The 19953-nt window shown below is 40.4% G+C and overlaps 1 protein-coding gene across 7 annotated transcripts in view; it reads right to left on the bottom strand.

Annotated features, from left to right (window-relative positions):
* LOC129862896 (membrane-associated guanylate kinase, WW and PDZ domain-containing protein 2-like) overlaps nucleotides 1-19953 on the bottom strand; it is a 362503-nt gene that overhangs the window by 122795 nt on the left and 219755 nt on the right. For 4 of the 7 annotated variants that reach the window (XM_055934977.1, XM_055934975.1, XM_055934978.1 and 1 more), the window contains exons 7-9: nucleotides 10472-10529; nucleotides 8912-9048; nucleotides 7376-7558 (exon numbers count right to left, since the gene is read on the bottom strand). In XM_055934977.1, the coding sequence (XP_055790952.1) occupies nucleotides 7376-7558; nucleotides 8912-9048; nucleotides 10472-10529 (378 nt within the window). The remainder of the gene's footprint in view (nucleotides 1-7375; nucleotides 7559-8911; nucleotides 9049-10471; nucleotides 10530-19953) is intronic. The other 3 variants (XM_055934979.1, XM_055934982.1, XM_055934980.1) reach the window with 2 other exon arrangements.

Below are 19953 nucleotides of genomic sequence, written 5' to 3'. Positions count from 1 at the left end.
ATCCCCCCTAGACTGCAGGGCCAAAGGGATTCGTTACTATCATGCTTACATGATGGTGGTTTATAGCAGCTTCCCACCAGAATGGGCTTTAGGTGAGGCAGATGAACCTGTAGCCATACTACTTCAACATTACTGAACATGAGATCCTCATCTTTACAGGAATGTTTTTCTGAAAATAAACAGCAACACCATTTGGCATTTCTGTTTTCTGAAAATGTTATAACCTTGTATTGCTACCACTTGATCAACGGTATTATCGAAGTAAGTTTCAGAATATGAATGTCATCTGTTACAAGCATATTCTTGATTTCATCTTACCTTTTTTCTAAAGCTGCATATGTTAACGTGTGCTATTTTGAGCACTTTTCTTCTGGGATGCTTACTTGTTTTCATTGCTTATTGGGAAGCTTAGCATAAGTAGATATGCTCATGTTATTTATGTTAGTGCAGGGTGAGCTGCACACAGTGGACTTCCTCCTAGTGTATACCGCCGCAGTGCTAACAGTATACATCTGGGTCATAGGCACATACAATAGCTGTAGGATAGGCAGAGGCATTCAGGGCAGTTAGAGGGACATAAATTAGGTTACTTACATTGTGTCTATCAACCCCCCTGGTGTACATTTGCTGAAGCATTATGACAACTCTGCATCACAATGGTAGGGATTAGCTGAGCTGGGCTTGGGTCATTCATAAGTGATTGTCTCAATGCAGCCTTAATGCTGTGAAAGGGTCCAGGAAACCCAAATGATTTGGGTGGATCCCATCCTCCTAAAACATGTTTTGTTTCCAAAAGGTACCAAAAATGTCAACAAAAGTTACAACCATTGAGCTGCATTAATCACGTAGCCAGTTGTAAAGAGAATCCTGCTAGTGTTCAATGCCACGATTCAGAGGGGACACTTGGCCAGATATGATGGGTATTTTGTTAGTGTCTAGAGTCAATCAGCTCTTTAAAATCCAGTTTCAACTGTTTAGAGCTGGCCTTCAAAATGTAATTAAAACCCATATGGACTAAGATATAATTGATTTCCATGTCTTGACATAGTACATTTGGGTGCAGATTAATGTAATTTACTCAAGCTCCGGGATAGGACATTGTTTTTGCACCAGGAACGGTAATATTTCTTACCATGGAGCTGCCCAAAATCAAGCTTCACAAGATTCGGAGAACCCTTTATGGACGGGCGAGAGGCAGGATAACTTGAGCCCGTTACTCCTGGCACAGGCATCTGACAGATGGAGATGCCCCGCTCAATCCAGAGCAGGGACAGAAGATTGCCGATGTCAACTTCAAAATTGTAGAAGTAGGCACTGCGGCTGCAGACACAGGAACCCCCAGTGACCTAAGGTGCATCAGGCTCCAGGACTGTGAAACTATTCGTTTGTATCCTCTATGGGTTTCTCGTTAGGAGTGTAGACTGCTTTGCGGAAGGCCGCTGTCTTCGGCTTTCATGGCTCGTGGCATGAGACCAACGTTGATTGCCTTGCTCCTCTTGCTGTGGTCCTTCTACTCCGCTATCAGATGGGGGAGCTCTGTGCAAAATCGGCCAGTCAGATAACGACAGACAAGGCAGAGATGCGTCCAGCCACCGGCGTAGAAAATCTAAACGTTCTACTCTGCGTTTTCCCCAGTTTCTTATGTAGGCTGGCGACCTGCGCGGTCAAGGAAGCCACCTCAAGCCTATAATCCTTGCAATGGAACTCCGGTTTGTCCTGAAACAAAGTTTAGTAGATACAGCTCCTGCAGCATTGGAGCCGTTCATTTATTTCTCCAGACAGAGGGCTCCATTGCAAAACTCATCTGGTACCAACTTTGTTAGCTTGATGGCTAGCAGCTTAGTGTCTCTGTGAAAATGAACCACGGAAAAAGCGTCCCCGATTTGCTATTTAAGTGCACTGATGACTTATTTTTCCCCTGCCCCTGTTTTGAGACAGGTGCATGATAATGGGTTAATTCTAAATCAAAATAAATGTCCCATGATTTAGTGTCTGTAAAGACAAGATTAAATCAATAATATTCTGATGGGTGACAATATTAGCCTGTCACTTGTGAACTATATATTATCACTTGTGAATGATGCCCAGCATAAGGCAATAAACAATTCCTTTTTTTGGCGACTTTTTTGAATCATACTCACACACCTCATGCAGCCAAGCATATAGGCCTATACAGTGCATTCGTAAAGTATTCAGATCCCTTGACCTTTTCCACATTTTGTTACATTACAGCCTTATTCTAAAATTGATTAAATTAAACATGTTTCTCATCAATCTACACACAATACCTCATGACAAAGCAAAAATGTGTTTTTTTATTTTAGCAAATGTTTAAAAAAGTAAAAACAGAAATACCTTTATTTATATAAGTATTCAGACCCTTTGCTATGAGACTCGAAATTGAGCTCAGGTGCATCCTGTTTCCATTGATCATCCTTGAGATGTTTCTACAACTTGATTAGAGTCCATCTGTTGTCAATTCAATTGATTGGACATGACTTGGAAAGGCACAAACCTGTCTATATAAGGTCCTACAGTTGACAGTGCATGTCAGAGCAAAAACTAAGGCACGAGATCGAAGGAATTGTCCGAGACAGATCTGGGGAAGGGTACCAACACATTTATGTAGCATTGAAGGTCCAATGCTGCATAAATGTGGCCCCATCATTCTTAAATGGAAGAAGTTTGGAACCACCAAGACTCTTCCTAGAGCTGGCTGCCCGGCCAAACTGAGCAATCAGGGGAGAAGGGCCTTGGTCTCACTAAAGTCTGAGATTACCCAGTTCAGAGTTTCCAGTCCACAATCAAAGCTACGGTAGATATAATGTGATTTGATGTCATTTTATCGGTTGCCAATGACCTTGAGCCTTCTTGGATGGGCACTTCTAATGTAACTCTATGGCAGCACTCAAGGGGCTTGAATTTTCGAGCTCTCCCTGTAGATTTTGTGGTGAGGTAGTGTCCTCATGAGTAACAGAACTCTGAGCCAATCACAGCGCAACTAGAGAACATTACCAAACCCTACGCTCCTTATTTTCTGCTGGCTGCCCCACAACCATAGAAAGCACTGAGCTAGGCTGAAACACCTACATTTTGGAGCTGCCTTACTCAAGAAAACAAAAAAGAGACTGTTTCTTTATTAACTCAATGATTTTTATTTTTTACATTGTTTGCAAACTTATATGACACGTATTAATGCAAAAATAACATGCAAAACAGGCAAAAAATATGTAAATAATAATTTAATAATAATAACCAGTCCTGACTGATGGGTCACCTCAACACAGAATAACTTTGTGTGCACATGCCCTCAAATCGTTTGGAGAAAGTATCCTTTCAATTTTTATTTAGGTTTGTTCAATTTTATTCTTCATACAATAATATAAAATAATGCCACGGAATTCTAACCGAATCTTGTGTGCTAAATTAACTAGCATAGCCCACAGCCATATGGCATAGGCAGATCAGGACCTAACATAAGGACAACTCAGAGTATTCTTCATATCATGTTTCTTTAGACCTGTCTAAAATAAATAATGGATTTATCTTGAAGGTGTAGGTTATATTACATGGATATATTAGACTTTTAACCTTTCTGGGACCGGGGGCAGTATTGAGTAGTTTGGATGAATAAGGTGCCCTATGTAAACTGCCTGTTACTCAGGCCCAGAAGCTAGGATATGTATATGCATGGTAGTATTGGATAGAAAACTCTCTAAAGTTTCCAAAACTGTTAAAATAATGGCTGAGTATAACAGAACTGATATGGCAGGTGAAAAACTGAGGAAATTCCATCCAGGAAATGCTATTAGTTTGAAATGGCTGTTTTTCCATTGAAAGCCTATCCACCACACAAAGACTTATGACCCAATTCACGATCCCTATGGCTTCCACTACATGTGACCAGTCATTAGGCATTGTTTCAGGCTTTTACTCTGAAAAATTAGGGAGAAACACAACTTTCAATGAGAGGACAGTGGACATTTCCAGAGATGTTTCCTGCACGTGACCGGGAGCGCGCCTTTCTTGTTTTTCCTTTTCTATTAATGGAGATATTATCCGGTTGAAATGTGATCGATTATTTATGACAAAAACCACCCGAGGCTTGATTTTAAACATCGTTTGACATGTTTCGACGAACTTTTATGGTACTTTTTAGATTTTTTGTCTGCCTGCTGTGACCGCGCTTTGTGCCAATGGATTACTGAACAAAACGCACCAACAAAACCGAGGTTTTTGGACATAAAGAGGGACTTTATCGAACAAAACAAACATTTGTGTAACATGGAGTCTTGTGAGTGCAACCATATGAAGATCATCAAAGGTAAGTAATTAAGTTTTTCGCTACTTCTGACTTTTGTTACTCCTCTACTTGGCTGGTTACTATTTGTAATGTTTTGTGCTGGGCGCTGTCCTCAGATGATGGCATAGTATGCTTTCGTCGTAAAGTATTTTTTAAATCTGACACTGTGGTTGGATTAACAAGAAACGGAACACCTATCCCTAATAGGTTTAAAAATATAGATGTTCCAATGGTCTGCATCAGGGGCTTGTATCCTATGTTTGGAAGCCAGGAGATGCTAAATGTGTTTATGTTAATTAATGGTCAATTACTGTGAGACCGACAGTTATGTTCTTGACAATCACGGCTGACAACATTTTGTGACCGCCACAGCCCTAGTCCTGGTTGGATAAATCTTTGAAGATATTCCAATCAGTATTCTCGAAACAATCCTTCAGCATTAATCGCAGCCAGAGATGGTGTGTGTGTCTGTGTTTGTGCATGTTGGTGTGTTTTATTTTGGCAACGTCAAAGAGAGAAGGAGACAGCAATCACAAGACAGTGAAATCCGTTCAGAGAGAGAAAGTGCAAGAGGGAGATAGAGGGGGAGAGAGACAGACAGACGGACATGATGTGCTCCAGCAAAATGAGCAGTTTAGACACCATCAGTGTCCAGGCATGAGGCCAGCCCTGTGAGTCAGTGGAGAAAAGTCAAAGACAGACACTGACTTAAACACAACACAACACACGCACACACTTGAGCCTGCATGCACAGGCACACACGCGCACAAACACACCATTACATGGTTTGCTAATTTGATCTATTTTACAAGTTGATTAGGAACACAATGTTTTAAAAAATCTAATTATAAAAAGTCCATATAGCTTAAATATTCAAGTTAGCTGGACTTCAAATTGGGAAATTGTTGACCTGACATGGAATACTCCACTAACCCAATGATTTTTGCTCAATGTGAGTTGATTTTGAAAAACAATGTGGAGTGAACGGGGAAATATTTAAATCTGCCTTTGCAACACAAATAGCTGAGTTGATCACATGAGAGTTTAGTGTGCTGAGCTCTGCAACTTAAAATACATTAATATTTTACCCAGTGTGCCTTTCAACAAATTGTATTTTACTTTCAATTTATAGCCAAATTACTTGTCAGGGACCAGTTTAGAACCTAAGATATTTATTTCATGAATGAAATATGATGCACCCGATGTATAAAAACAAAAGTGGATGGATTTGTTCTAAGATTATTTTTAAGGGGTCTGTGGTTAGTCTGAACAGATTTGAAAGAACAATGTCTGGTCCATTAATTGGATCAGGACGGAAACTGGAAAGGAGCCACATGGGACTAGGGGTTTGGCGGTTGTGATATTTTGACAGCCAGTGATTGCCATTCAAATAGCTGCCGGTCTCACGGTTATTGACCGTTAATTAACATATACACATTTAGCATCTCTGGCTTCCATGCATAGTCTACAAGCCACTGATGCGGATCTTTGGAACATCTACATTTTAAAAAGTCTAATTAATCAATTTAATATAGCCTACGCCACCACAATAAATACATTTTTATTCATTTTAGGTAGGTCTAAAGAAACATTATGATATGATTTTTTTTAATATCCTATTTCAGAAGAACAGAATAGCATATTCTGGGTCGTCTTTATGTTAGGCCCTGATCTGGCTCCGCCATATGGCTGTGAGCCACACAAGTTAAGGTGATGCTATCCTTACATTGTTAGAACTTCTTAAGGCTAGGAGGCACTATTTTCACGTCCGGATGAAAAGTGTACCCAAAGTAAACTACCTGATATGCATATCATTGTTAGATTTGGATAGTAAACACTCTGAAGTTTCTAAAACTGTTAAAATTATGTCTGTGTATAACAGAACTTGTTTGTCAGGAGAAACCCTGAGGACAAACCATCCAGGATTTTTTTGGGGGGAGGGGTCACTCTTTTCAATATATTTCTATGTGGATCTAGATTTCTAAGGCACTTGATTCCAGTTCCTATCGCTTCCACTAGATGTCAACAGTTTTTAGAAATTGGTTGATGTTTTTCCTTTGAGAAATGAAGAAGTAGGGCTGTTCAGAACGAGGGTCGAGTCTGGTGTACTGTTGTGGTTGGGGCACGCAACCTGAAAGCTCGCTCCACTTTGTTTTCATCCGGTATTGAACACAGTTTATCCCGTCTTAAATTTGATTGATTATTTACGTTTAAAAATACCTGAAGTTGGATTAGGAAAGTTGTTTGAAATGTTTGGATCAAGTTTACAGGTAACTATATTAGATACTTTGTAGTCATGTTGAGTGAGTTGGAACCGGTGTTTTTCTGGATCAAACGTGCCAAATAAATTGACATTTTGGAGATATAACGACAGAATTTATCGAACAAAAGGACCATTTGTGATGTTTAATGGACATATTGGAGTGCCAACAGAACAAGATCTTCAAAGGTAAGTCATGAATTATATCGTTATTTCTGACTTTTGTGTCGCGCCTGGAGGGTTCAAATGTGATTTTCATGTGATTGTTTGATGGGGTGCTGTCCTCAGATAAAAGCATGGTTTGCTTTTGCCGTATAGTTTTTTTGAAATCTGACACTGTGGCTGGATTAACAAGAAGTTCATCTTTAAACCGATGTATAACACTTGCATGATTCATGAATTATTATGAGTTTTTCTGTTTTTGAATTTGGCGCGCTGCTATTTCACTGGGTGTTGTCTAATCAATCCCGTTAACAGGATTGGCGCGCGAAGGGATCACTAAGTTAAGTTGAGGACTTCAATACAAAGTTAAGTCTACTTAAAAAATCAAGGCAACGACATGCAATATAATTATTTTGTTTACTCAACTTTGACAAATGTTGACTTGGTTGAGTCAACTCAGTGTACACATTTTTGACTCAGTTGAATCAACTCAGAACTTTTCTGCCCCAAAGTTGAGGGATCTAGAAATTGTATTGCAGCTAGATGCCTTGATTTTTTTTCCAAAGTTGACACAACTTCAAATAAAAAAAATGTACACTGCATCCTGGGGACGTGTGTGTGTCTGTGTGTGGTTTGTTCCTGTACAGTACCTGTGTCCATCTTCCCATCCTGTGCGGCTGGGCCCTCAGGTATGACACTCTTGACCTGCAGGAACTCATCTGGCTCGTCCCCTCCAATGATGGTGAAGCCAAATCCCATGTTGCTCTTCTGGAGAGCCGTTGATAAGAAGGAGCCCTTCAGCTGTGTGGGGTCCCTTGTGAACGGGGGCTTCTCTGGAGAATGGGAGGGTGAGATTAGAGTAGGCTAGTTAAATGCCTTAGAATAATCACACTTTTAAAAATATATTTTTTGTTAAGAACGTAGGATATAGAGGGATAAAAAAATGGAGGAGAGACAAATCAGAAATGGTCTGCCTGGACTGGAGCGGGGATTACATGTGGACTAGAGTTGGCGGTGTTACGTCCATGCAGGACAACTTTATCACTATAACAGCGTTCACTATAATTAGTGTCTGTATGTAATATATGCCATTTAGGACATGATTTTATCCAGAGTGTACACACTTTATAATATTTTAATGTGATCTCTGTGGGAATTGAACCCACATCCTTAGAATTGCTAGCGTTGCGCTCTTACCAACTAAGGACCATGTTATGCCTGTGTCGATTATACACTGAGTGTACAAAAAATTAAAATACCTTCCTAATATTGAGTTGCACCTGCCCCTTTTGGCATCAGAACATCCTCAATTCATCAGGGCATGGACTCTACAAGGTGTCGAAAGCGTTCCACAGGGATGCTGGTCCATGTTGACTCCAATGCTTCCCACAGTTCTGACAAGTTGGCTGGATGTCCTTTGGGTGGTGGACATTTCTTGATACATACGGGAAACTGTTCAGCGTGAAAAACCCAGCGGCATTGCAGTTCTTGACACAATTCAGTGCGTCTGGAACCTACTACCATACCCCATTCAAAGGCACTTATGGATTGTGTATGGGCAAGACAAAATATTTATCTCAATTGTCCCAATGCTTAAAAATCCTTATTTAACCTCTCTCCTCCCCTCTATCTACACTGATTTAAGTGGATTCAACAACTAACATCAACAAGGGATCATAGCTTTCACCTGGATTCACCTGGTCTGTTCATGTCATGGAAAGACCAAGTGTTCTTAAGGTTTTTTACACTCAGTGTAAGGAGAGATAAGAAGGGTGTCGTTTTTTGTATGCAGTGGTCTGGGCTGACACTGTGTGTATATATTTTCCTCTGAATACCGGGTAAGGGCAGAGTTGACAGTCCTTGGCTATATTGGTCACGTGCCACAAAGAGAGTCTTAGAAACTTTACAATTGGACCAGAACAGGGCAGCAGGGCTGAGCTAACATGAATAAAATACATGTCAATCTCTCCTGGCTCAAAGTAGAGGACAGATTGACCTTCATCCCTACTTGTTTAAACGACTAGCACACAGCTCAGACATCCATGCATACCCCACAAGACATGCCACCAGAGGTCTCTTCACAGTCCCGAGTCCAGAACAGAGCACAGTACTACATAGAGCCCATGGCTACATGGAACTCTATTCCACATCAAGTAACTCATACAAGTATAGAGGTGTGGCTGTACCTCTGTAAATAGTAGGTAAGGGCAGAGCTGACAGTCCCTGGCTCTGCATCTGCTGCTGCTGCTCCAGTCGTCTCTTTGCCTCTAGGACGGGGTTCTCAAACTGTGTCCTTCTGTTGATGTGGCTGCAGGGAATAGGACTATGACAGTGAAATCCAGCAGCATCAGTGGGTTTTGGGTTCTCTTCTTCACGGGATACAGATACACATTGACTAACACACAGCTAATGTGATATCGGTGAACATAGCTAAAATTGAAACCAATGCATGATTGAGGTGAAAGTGTCATGTTAGGATTTTGTACTAAGTCTGTGGATACCCAACAGTAGCTATTGTAGTACACTCTAATGGAATTTTTTTATTTCTACAGTAAATGTGTCTATTATAAACAGTAGAATACTGTGAAAGGATTACACTGCAGCATTCTGTAAATGCTGCATTGTGGGAAAATGTTGTGAGCGGTGAAAAAAAAGCTGTATTTTGAATGGTACTGTATGTAAACACTTTACCTAGCAACCAACCAGCTTGCAACAATCCCATTAAATACAGTAAAACAAACAGTCTCCTCAATGTATTAATTTAGCATTATAGTAGCATTGCATTTTTTACAGTACATAGTACAGTCAGTTGATCTGATATTATAGTAGTGTAGTGTACTACACTGTGTGTGTGTACTACAAGTGTGTACTACAAGTAGCTAGTGGCAAATAAGTAACTGTGAATATTACAATAACCTACTTGCCACTAGTGGCCTCCCAAGTGGCGCAGCGGTCTAAGGCACTGCATCACAGAACTAGAGGCGTCACTACAGACCAGGATTAGATCTCAGGCTGTGTCAGGATGTCCTTGTCCTATCGTGCTCTAGCTACTCTATGGCGGGCCGGACGCATGCACGCATGCACGCCAGTTGTACAGTGTTTCCTCCGACACATTGGTGCGGCTGGCTTCCGGGTTAAGCGAGCAGTGTTACCAGGGCTGTGTTTCGGAGGACGCATGGCTCTCGACCTTCGCCTCTCCCGAGTCCGTACGGGAGTTGCAGCGATGGGACAAGGCTAACTACCAATTGGATATCACGAAATTGGGGAAAAAGGAGTAAAAATTCAATACAAAAAAAATACAAAAATAAACTTACTTGCCACTAGTACCCCCTTTACAGTGTAACTAATTAAGACATTTTCTTAGAACAACATTGTTGAATGTTCATTAAATGTTTGTTGAATATTATCATGCTAATGTTAGACCTGAACCTAATGGGAATGTTAGCTAATGTCCTGGGAATGTTCTTAGAAACCACATTTTGTTAGCAGAAACATTATTTGAATGATGGTGAAATTTTACTGTATCATCCTACAGTTAAACCACAACCGAATTTGAACTTAATGGGAATGTTAGCTAACGTCCTAGGAATGTCCTTAGAAACAGCATTTTGTTAGCAGAAAAAATGATCTGAATGTTGGTGGAATGTTACTGTATCATCCTAATGTTAGATCAAAACCTGATTAGAAGTTAATGAGAAGGTTAGCTAATGTCCTGGAAATGTTCTTTGTTTGCGGGGAGGACTTACTCTACGTAGTAACTGCCATAGATAGGGTCATCAATCTTCTCCCAGCCATATGGCAGCTCTGGACAGAAGGAAGAAAGAAATAGTGTATTAGGAAGGAGGGAACATTTTGTTTTAAAGAAAGAGCGAAGGAACGATTTGGCAGGAATATGCCCACATTCAAGGCCCCTTTTCCAGGTACTGGATTGAGCGAATAGTTAAATGAATACAAAATGGGTAGAATGTCCATAAGGGAACAGCAGGGAGGTAAGTGAGAGGTGAATGAAACAATAATAATTAAAAAAATAATAACATATATATATATATATATATATAGACACTACGGTTCAAAAGTTTAGGGTCACTGAGAAACGTCCTTGTTTTTGAAAGAAAAGCAAATATTTTTGTCCATTAAAGTGACATCAAATTGATCAGAAATACAGTGTAGACATTGTTAATGTTGTAAATGACTATTGTAGCTGGATTAGCTAACACATGCCATTGGAACACAGGAGTGATGGTTGCTGATAATGTGCCTCTGTACGCCTATGTAGATATTCCATAAAAAAATCTGCAGTTTCCAGCTACAATAGTCATTCACAACATTAACTAGGTCTACACTGTATTTCGGATCAAATAGATGTTACTTTAAATGGACAAAAAAACATTTTTGAACGGTTGTGTGTGTATGTGTGTGTCTATATATATATATATATTAATTATTGGGGTGGCAGGTAGCCCAGTCATTAGAGCGTTGGGCCAGTAACCGAAAGGTTGCTGGATCGAATCCCTGCGCTGACAAGGTAAAAATCAGTCGTTCTGCCCCTGAACAAGGCAGTTAACCCACTGTTCCCCGGTAGACCATCATTGTAAATTAGAATTTGTTCTTAACTGACTTGCCTAGTTAAATAAAGGTAAAATATATATGCAGTAGATACAGCTGCAACACTGCTAAATGTCCACTGGGCATGGGGGCAGGATAAATGTTTGTTGTGGCAGCTAGAATATTCATAAGGGGGCGGTAGGAATTCCAGGGGGAGTAGGAAGTCCAGGGGGCAGGAGAAGCAGGTAGCTGCCTAGTGGTTTATGTTCTGGGGGTAGTTGCTATTGGCCAGTCTGACAGTTATGCCATGATACTCCTACACTGCCTGCATCTGAGTGTCGGAAGCAGGGAGAAAAGGCAGTGGTTTGGGTGGCTGAGGTCCTTGATGATTTATTTTACCTTCATTTAACTAGGCAAGTCAGTTAAGAACAAATTCTTATTTTCAATGACTGCCTAGGAACAGTGGGTTTACTGCCTTGTTCAGGGGCAGAATTACATTTTTGTACCTTGTCAGCTCAGGGATTTGATCTTGCAACCTTTCAGTTACTAGTCCAATGCTCTAACCACTAGCCTATGCTGCCGCCCCGATGATGGTGCTCCTGTAGAACACTGAGGGCCCTTGAGGACAGGCGGAATTTCGTTGCTACCGTGCCTCCTTCATCACGGTGTCCATGTGGTTTGACCATTTCAGCTCATCAGAGAGGTGTACGCCAAGGAACTTTTTGACCATGTCCACCATGGCCCCAGTGATGAGGACAGGGGCGTTCCCAACCTGGTTCCTCCTGAAGTCCACAATGAGCTCCTTTGTTTAGCTGACATTGAGGGAGCGGTTGTTTTCCTGGCACCACACCCTCAGAGTGCCTATAGCCATCTCGTTTTTGTTGGTAATCAAGCCTACTACTGTTGTGTATTGTCAGAGAACTTGATGGAATTTGGAACTGTGTGAGGCCAAGCAGAGGAGGTAATGTTGCTTAACTTCACCACCTGTAGGTGGCCCATCAGGCATCCCAGGACCCAGTTGCATAGGGAGGAGTTTAGTCCCAAGGTTGTTAGCTTTGTGATGAGCTTAGAGGGCACTACAGTAATGATTGCCGAGCAGTAGTTGACGAACAGCATCCTCACATATGCATTATTTTTGTCCAGGTGGGTGAGGGCAGTGTGCAGCGCAATAGCGATTACGTCGTCCGTGGATCTGTCAGGGGAGTAGACGAACTGGAGAGGGTTGTGTGTGTTGGGGAGGGAGGTGGTGATGTGCTATTTGACTAGCCTCTCGAAGTACTTTATAGTTAGTTCAGTTACTTTCCCTTTCTTGGGCACAGGGATGATAGTGGAAAATGTCAGAAAACATATCAGCTTTGAGGGTTATGGATTCCGTCTGTGAGGGTTAACACGCTTGAATGACTTACGTAGAGTTGAAGTCGGAAGTTTACATACACCTTAGCCAAATACATTTACACTCAGTTTTTCACAATTCCTGACATTTAATCCTAGTCAGAATTCCCTGTTTTAGGTCAGTTAGGATCACCTCTTTATTGTAAGAATGTGAAATAAAAGAAAAATAGAGGATTTATTTCAGCTTTAATTTCTTAAGTCACATTGCCAGTGGGTCAGAAGTTTACATACACTCAGTTAGTATTTGGTAGCATTGCCTTTAAATTGTTTAACTTGGGTCAAACATTTCTGGTAGCCTTCCACAAGCATCCCACAATAAGTTGGGTGAATTTTGGCCCATTCCTCCTGATATAGCTGGTGGAACTGAGTCAGGTTTTTTGTAGACCTCCTTGCTCGCACACACTTTTTCAGTTCTGCCCACAAATTTTCTATGGGATTAAGGTCAGGGCTTTGCCACTCCAATACCTTGACTTTATTGTCCTTAAGCCATTTTGCCACAACTTTGGAAGTATGCTTAGTGTCATTGTCCAGTTGGAAGACCCATTTGCGACCAAGCTTTAACTTCCTGACTGATATCTTGAGATGTTGCTTTAATATATCCACATCATTTTACACCCTCATGATGCCATCTATTTTGTGAAGTGCACCAGTCCCTCCTGCAGTGAAGCACCCCCACCACATGATGCTGCCGACTCCGTGCTTCACGGTTGGGATGATGTTCTTCGGCTTGCAATCGTTCCTCTTTTTCCTCCAAACATAATGATGGTCATTATGGCCAAACAATTCCATTTTCGATTCATCAGACCAGAGGACATTTCTCCAAAAAGTACGATCTTTGTCCCCATGTGCAGTTGTAAACCATAGTCTGGCTTTTTATGGCAGTTTTGGAGCAGTGGCTTCTTCCTTGCTGAGCGGCCTTTCAGGTTATGTCTATATATCAAATCAAAGTTTTTTTGTCACGTGCGCCGAATTCAACAGGTGTTGACCTTAATGCTTACTTACAGGCTCAAACCAATAGTGCAAAAAAGGTGTTAGGTGAACAATAGGAAGGAAAGAAATAAAAACAACAGTAAAAAGACAGGCTATATACAGTAGCGAGGCTCTAAAAGTAGCGAGGCTACATACAGACACCGGTTAGTCAGGCTGATTGAGGTAGTATGTACATATAGATATGGTTAAAGTGACTATGCATATACGATGAACAGAGAGTAGCAGTAGCATAAAAGAGGGGTTGGCAGGGGTGGGTGGCGGGTCACAATGCAGATAGCCCCCGGTTAGCCAATGTGTGGGAGCACCAATTGATGTATGTACATGAATGTATAGTTAAAGTGAATATGCATATGATAAACAGAGTAGCAGCAGCATAAAAGAGGGGTTGGGGGGGCACACAATGCAAATAGTCCGGATAGCCATTTGATGTTGCAGCTGTAGAACCATTTGAGGATCTCAAGACCCATGCCAAATCTTTTTAGTTTCCTGAGGAATAGGCTTTGTTGTGCCCTCTTCACGACTGTCTTGGTGTGTTTGGACCATTCTAGTTTGTTGTTGATGTGGACACGGAGGAACTTGAAGCTCTCAACCTGCTCCATTACAGCCTCGTCGATGAGAATGGAGCGTGCTCGGTCCTCCTTTTCCTGTGGTCCACAATCATCTGCTTAGTCTTGGTTACGTTGAGGGATTCTTGTTATTTGATTTTGCCATGATGTCAAGCAAAGAGGCACTGAGTTTGAAGGTAGGCCTTGAAATACATCCACAGGTACACCTCCAATTGACTCAAAGTATGTCAATTAGCCTATCAGAAGCTTCTAAAGCCATTAAATAATTTTCTGGAATTTTCAAAGCAGTTTCACTTCTCTAGGATAGGGGGCAGCATTTTCACGTTTGGATGAAAAGCATACGCAAATTCAACTGCCAGCTACTCATCCCCAGAAAAAAAGGTATGCATATTATTAGTATATTTGGATAGAAAACACTCTGAAGTTTCTAAAACTGTTTGAATCATGTCTGTGAGTATAACAGAACTTCTTTAGCAGGCGAAACCCCGAGGACAAACCATTCAGATAAAAAAAAATTGAGGTCACTCTCTTTTCAATGGGTTTCATTGGGAATCAAGATTTCTAATTGACCTTCTGCAGTTCCTACCGCTTCCACTGGATGTCAACAGTCTTTAGAAATTGGTTGAGGTTTTTTCCTTTGTGTAATGAAGAAGTACGGCCATCCAGAACGAGGGTAACTTGAAGTGTACTGTTAGATAGAGGCGCGTGACCAGAAAGCTAGCTAAAGTTTGTTTTATCTTCCCGTCTTCAATTTTATCGATTATTAACGTTAAAATATACCTTAAGTTGTATTACAAAAGTAGTTTGAAATGTTTTGGCAAAGTTTACAGGTAACTTTTGAGATATATTGTAGTCACGTTGCACAAGTTGGAACCGTTTTTTTTCTGGATCAAATGCGCCAAATAAATTGACATTTTGGATATATATCGACGGAATTAATTGAACAAAAGGACCATTTGTGATGTTTTTGGGACATTTTGGAGTGCCAACAACAGAAGCTCGTCAAAGGTAAGGCATGAATTATATTTTTATTTCTGCGTTTTGTGTTTCGCCTGCAGGGTTGAAATATGCTTCTCTCTCTTTGTTTACTATGGTGCTATCCTCAGATAATAGCATCGTTTGTTTTCACCGAAAAGCCTATTTGAAATCTGACATGTTGGCTGGATTCACAACAAGTGTAGCTTTAATTTGGTGTACTGCATGTGTGATTTCATGAAAGTTAGATCTTTATAGTAATTTATTTGAATTTGGCGCTCTGCATTTTTACTGGCTTTTGGTAGTCACTGGCTTCATCAATAAGTGCATTGATGACGTTGTCCCACAGTGACCGTACACGTATACCCCAACCAGAAGCCATGGATTACAGGCAACATCCGCACTGAGCTACAGGGTAGAGCTGCAGCTTTCAAGGAGCAGGTCTCTAACCCAGAAGCTTATATGGAATCCCGCTATGCCCTCCGAAGAACAATCAAATGGGCATTGCCTCAATACGGGACAAAGTGGCAATAAGGGAAAAACTGTTACGGACTACAAAGGGAAGCACAGCCGCTAGCTGCCCAGTGACACAAGTCTACCAGACGAGCTAAATGACTTCGATGCGCGCTTCGAGGCAAGCAGCTCTGAAGCATGCATGAGAGCACCAGCTGTTCCATATGACTGTGTGATCACGCTCTTCATAGCTGATGTGAGTAAGACCCTTAACTTCTTATGGCTGCAGGGGGCGTATTGAGTAGCCAGATTATATGTGCCCATTTCAAACGGCGTCGTACTAAATTCTTGCTCGTACAATATGCATATTATTATTACAATTGGATAGAAAACACTCTAGTTTCTAAAAACGTTTTTTTCTCAGGTTTTCGGGAAGTAGGGAAGTAGGACTTTTTAATTGTTGCAGTTCTCTCTTCAATGCCATTACAGTATCCATTGACTTAGGAATCAAATTGCACTTCCTAGGGCTTCCACTAGATGTCAACAGTTTTAATAAATTGTTTCAGGCTTGTATTCTGAAAAATGAGGGAGTAAGAGCACTCAATGACTGGACCCTACAGTATCACAGAGCTTTTACATGCGCAATCCAGAGAGCGCGCCTTTCTTGTTTACCTTTTATATCGACAACGTTATTGTCCGGTTGAAATATTATTGATTATTTAATTTTAATTTGATCACTATTTCTGCTTTTTGGGACTCCTCTCTTTGACTGGAAAATGGCTGTATGTTTTTCTGTGACTTGGCGCTGACCTAACTTAATCAAATCGTGTGCTTTTGCTGTCAAGCTTTTTTGAAATCGGACATGATGGCTAGATTAATTCTCAATAGGGGGTGCTTTTTGCACTTTGTAATAATTTCGTTCCCAAATTAAACTGCCTCGTACTCAATTCTTGCTCGTACAATATGCATATTATTATTACTATTGGATAGAAAACTATGTAGTTTCTAAAACCGTTTTAATTATATCTTTGAGTAAAACAGAACTCGAGTTGGAGCAATTTTCCTATGAGGAAGTGAGAAATCTGAAATCTGCAGGCTGTTCTGAGGTCGGTTTATTAATTTGCCTGTCTTCTATTGGTTGAGATGGACTGCATACGCCTTCCCCTGGATGTCAGTGAATAGTGAGAACTGAAATGGAGTTGCTAGGCAGATCTGAGGCCTTATAAATAGGCTGGCAACGTGGTGTCCTCCCTTTCATCTCTTCGCCATGACGCTTAAAGGACCTCAGGATGTCGTTCTAGAAAGCTCCTGTTATAGCCCTTAGATATATCCGGCTCTGTTTTTATTCGATATAGGTGTTAAAGACATCATAATGTTGTTATTTTAAACCGAGTTATATCAGTTTATATCAGTATATTGCGATTTTCGGGTATTTATTTGTGCTGCGTTCTAGGGACTTGGGCACGTCTGGCCCACATGGCTAATGTTTACTGCTAATTCCAACGTTGAAGGCGACAATCTACAACCGAGCAACGATTCTTTTGGAAAAAGGACAACTTGCCCAAGATTCTGATGGGAGCTCATCAAAAAGTAAGAACTATTTATGATGTTAATTCGTTGTTCTGTTGAAAAATGTAAAACTCATATTCCGCCATTCATTTCGGTGCGGTCTCGCTTTAACGCACGCTGTATGTCGTAGTAACGTTAATTTTAAAAAACTAACACAGCAATTGCATTAAGAACTAATGTATCTTTCATTTGCTGTCCAACCTGTATTTTTTTGTCAAGTTTAGGATTAGTTACTGATTAGATTAGGTGCCTCTCCCAAGATTTCTCACGACATATTGTTGGCAGCTTGGCTACTATTCTCATTGTATAATCACGATTTGTGCCGCTAAATATGCACATTTTCGAACAAACTCTATATGTATTGTGTAATATGATGTTATAGGACTGTCATCTGAAGAAGTTTGAGAAGGTTAGTGAAAATATTAATATCTTTTGCTGGTTTATTCGTTATCGCTTTTGTTGGCCTGAATAAATGCTGTTGTGTGGTTGGCTATTGTAGTAAGCTAATATAATGCTATATTGTGTTATCGCTGTAAAACACTTAAAAAATCTGAAATATTGGCTGGTTTCACAAGATCTTTGTCTTTGTTTTGCTGTACGCTGTGTATTTTTCAGAAATGTTTTATGATGAGTATTTAGGTAATTCACGTTGGTCTCTGTAGTTATTCTAGTTGCTTTGGTGAGAGTTGTGATGGTAGCTGCAATGGTAAACTATGATTTATACCTGAAATATGCACATTTTTCTAACAAAACATATGCTATACAATAAATATGTTATCAGACTGTCATCTGATGAAGTTGTTTCGTGGTTAGTGGCTATTTATATCTTTATTTGGTCGAAATTGTGATAGCTACCTATGCAGGAAAAAAAAAAGTTGTGTCTTTTGCTATCGTGGTTAGCTAATAGATTTACATATTGTGTCTTCCCTGTAAAACATTTAAAAAATCAGAAATGATGGCTGGATTCACAAGATGTGTATCTTTCATCTGGTGATTGGACTTGTGATTTAATGATATTTATATGCTAGTATTTACTTGTGACGCTATGCTAGGCTATGCTAGTCAGCTTTTTTACTGATGGGGGTGCTCCCGGTTCCGGGATTGTGTGCAAGTAGAAGTTAACAAGAAGTTGAGCTTTAATTTGGTGCATTGCACTTGTGAATGTATGAAAGTTAAATATTTCGGAAAAATATTTTTCAATTTCGCGCTCTGCCATTTCAGCGGATGTTAAAACTTCTTAAGTTTTAAAGTCCCCAGCCACTAAGAGTGCCGCCTCTGGATGAGGATTTTCTTGTTTGCTTATGGCCTTATACAGCTTGTTGATTGCAGTCTTAGTGCCATCAACAGTTTGTTTTAGTAAATAGACAGCCACAAAAAAATATATATGAAAACTCTCTTGTGAAATAGTGTGGTCTACAGCTTATCATGAGATACTCTACCTCAGGCGACCAAATATTAGATTTCGTGCACCAGCTGTTATTGACAGACCGCCACCCCTTGTCTTACCGGAGGCAGCTGTTCTATTTTGCTGATGCACGGAAAAACCAGACAGCTGTATGTTATCAATGTCGTCATTCAGCCATGACTCGATGAAACACAAGATATTACAGTTTCTAATGTTAGGGCTAGGGTCCTTTTTCTCAATTTCTGGCTGACTGACGTGACCAAAGTAAACATCCTGTTGCTCAGGCCCTGAAGCCAGGATATGCATATAGTTGGTACCATTGGAAAAAAGACACTTTGACGTTTGTAGAAATGTTAAAATAATGTAGGAGACTATAACACAATAGATATGGTAGGAGAAAATTCAAAAAAAAAAAATTGTTTTTTGAGAGCACACGCTCTTCCAATCGAACGTACGGGGGAAAAAATTATCCATCTTCCAGTATGCAATACCTATGGCTTCCACTGGGTGTCATTAGTCTTTGTTCAAGGTTTCAGGCTTGTTTCTTCCAAAACAAGTAAGAAATATGAGTTTTACTACAGGGAGACAGACTTGAAATCCGTGTATGAGCGCACGATGAAGAGGACACACACCTGCTAATATCGTTTTCCTATTGAACATACTTCTTTCCGTATGAAATATGATAGTTTAATTACATTTGAGGATTAAATAGAAATGTAATTTGACTTGTTGAAACAAAGTTTAGGTGTAGATTTTAGGATTCCTATCTTGGCATGCTGAACGAGTGGATTACTCAAATCGATGGCACCAACTAAACTGACTTTTTGGGATATAAAGAAGGATTTTATCTATCAAAACGACACTACGTGTTATAGCTGGGTCCCTTTGGATGACAAATCAGAGGTAGATTTTCAAATAGTAAGTGAATATTTAATCGCTATTTGTGAATTTATGAAACCTGTGCCGGTGGAAAAATATTTTGATGTGGGGCGCCATCCTGAAACAATTGCATGGCACGCTTTCACTGTAATGGTTACTGTAAATCGGACAGTGCTGTTAGATTAACAAGAATGTAAGCTTTAAACCGATATAAGATATATGTACATAAATGTTTAATATCCATCATTTTTATGATTATTTATTTGAATTGTGCGCCCTCCAGTTTCACCGGAAGTTGTCTCGCTAGCCTTAATGTCCCATTCGTAGGATCGTCTTGATCAGATCTCATCCAGTTTATTATCCAATGATTGCACGTTGGCTAATAGGACTGGTAGTAGAAGCGGGTTACCCACTGGCCTTCGGATTCTTACAAGACCCCACGACCTACGACCCC

This window comes from Salvelinus fontinalis, chromosome 9 (assembly GCF_029448725.1).
Source record: "Salvelinus fontinalis isolate EN_2023a chromosome 9, ASM2944872v1, whole genome shotgun sequence".
Taxonomy (NCBI): domain Eukaryota; kingdom Metazoa; phylum Chordata; class Actinopteri; order Salmoniformes; family Salmonidae; genus Salvelinus; species Salvelinus fontinalis.
This window is presented reverse-complemented; position numbering and strand designations above follow the sequence as displayed.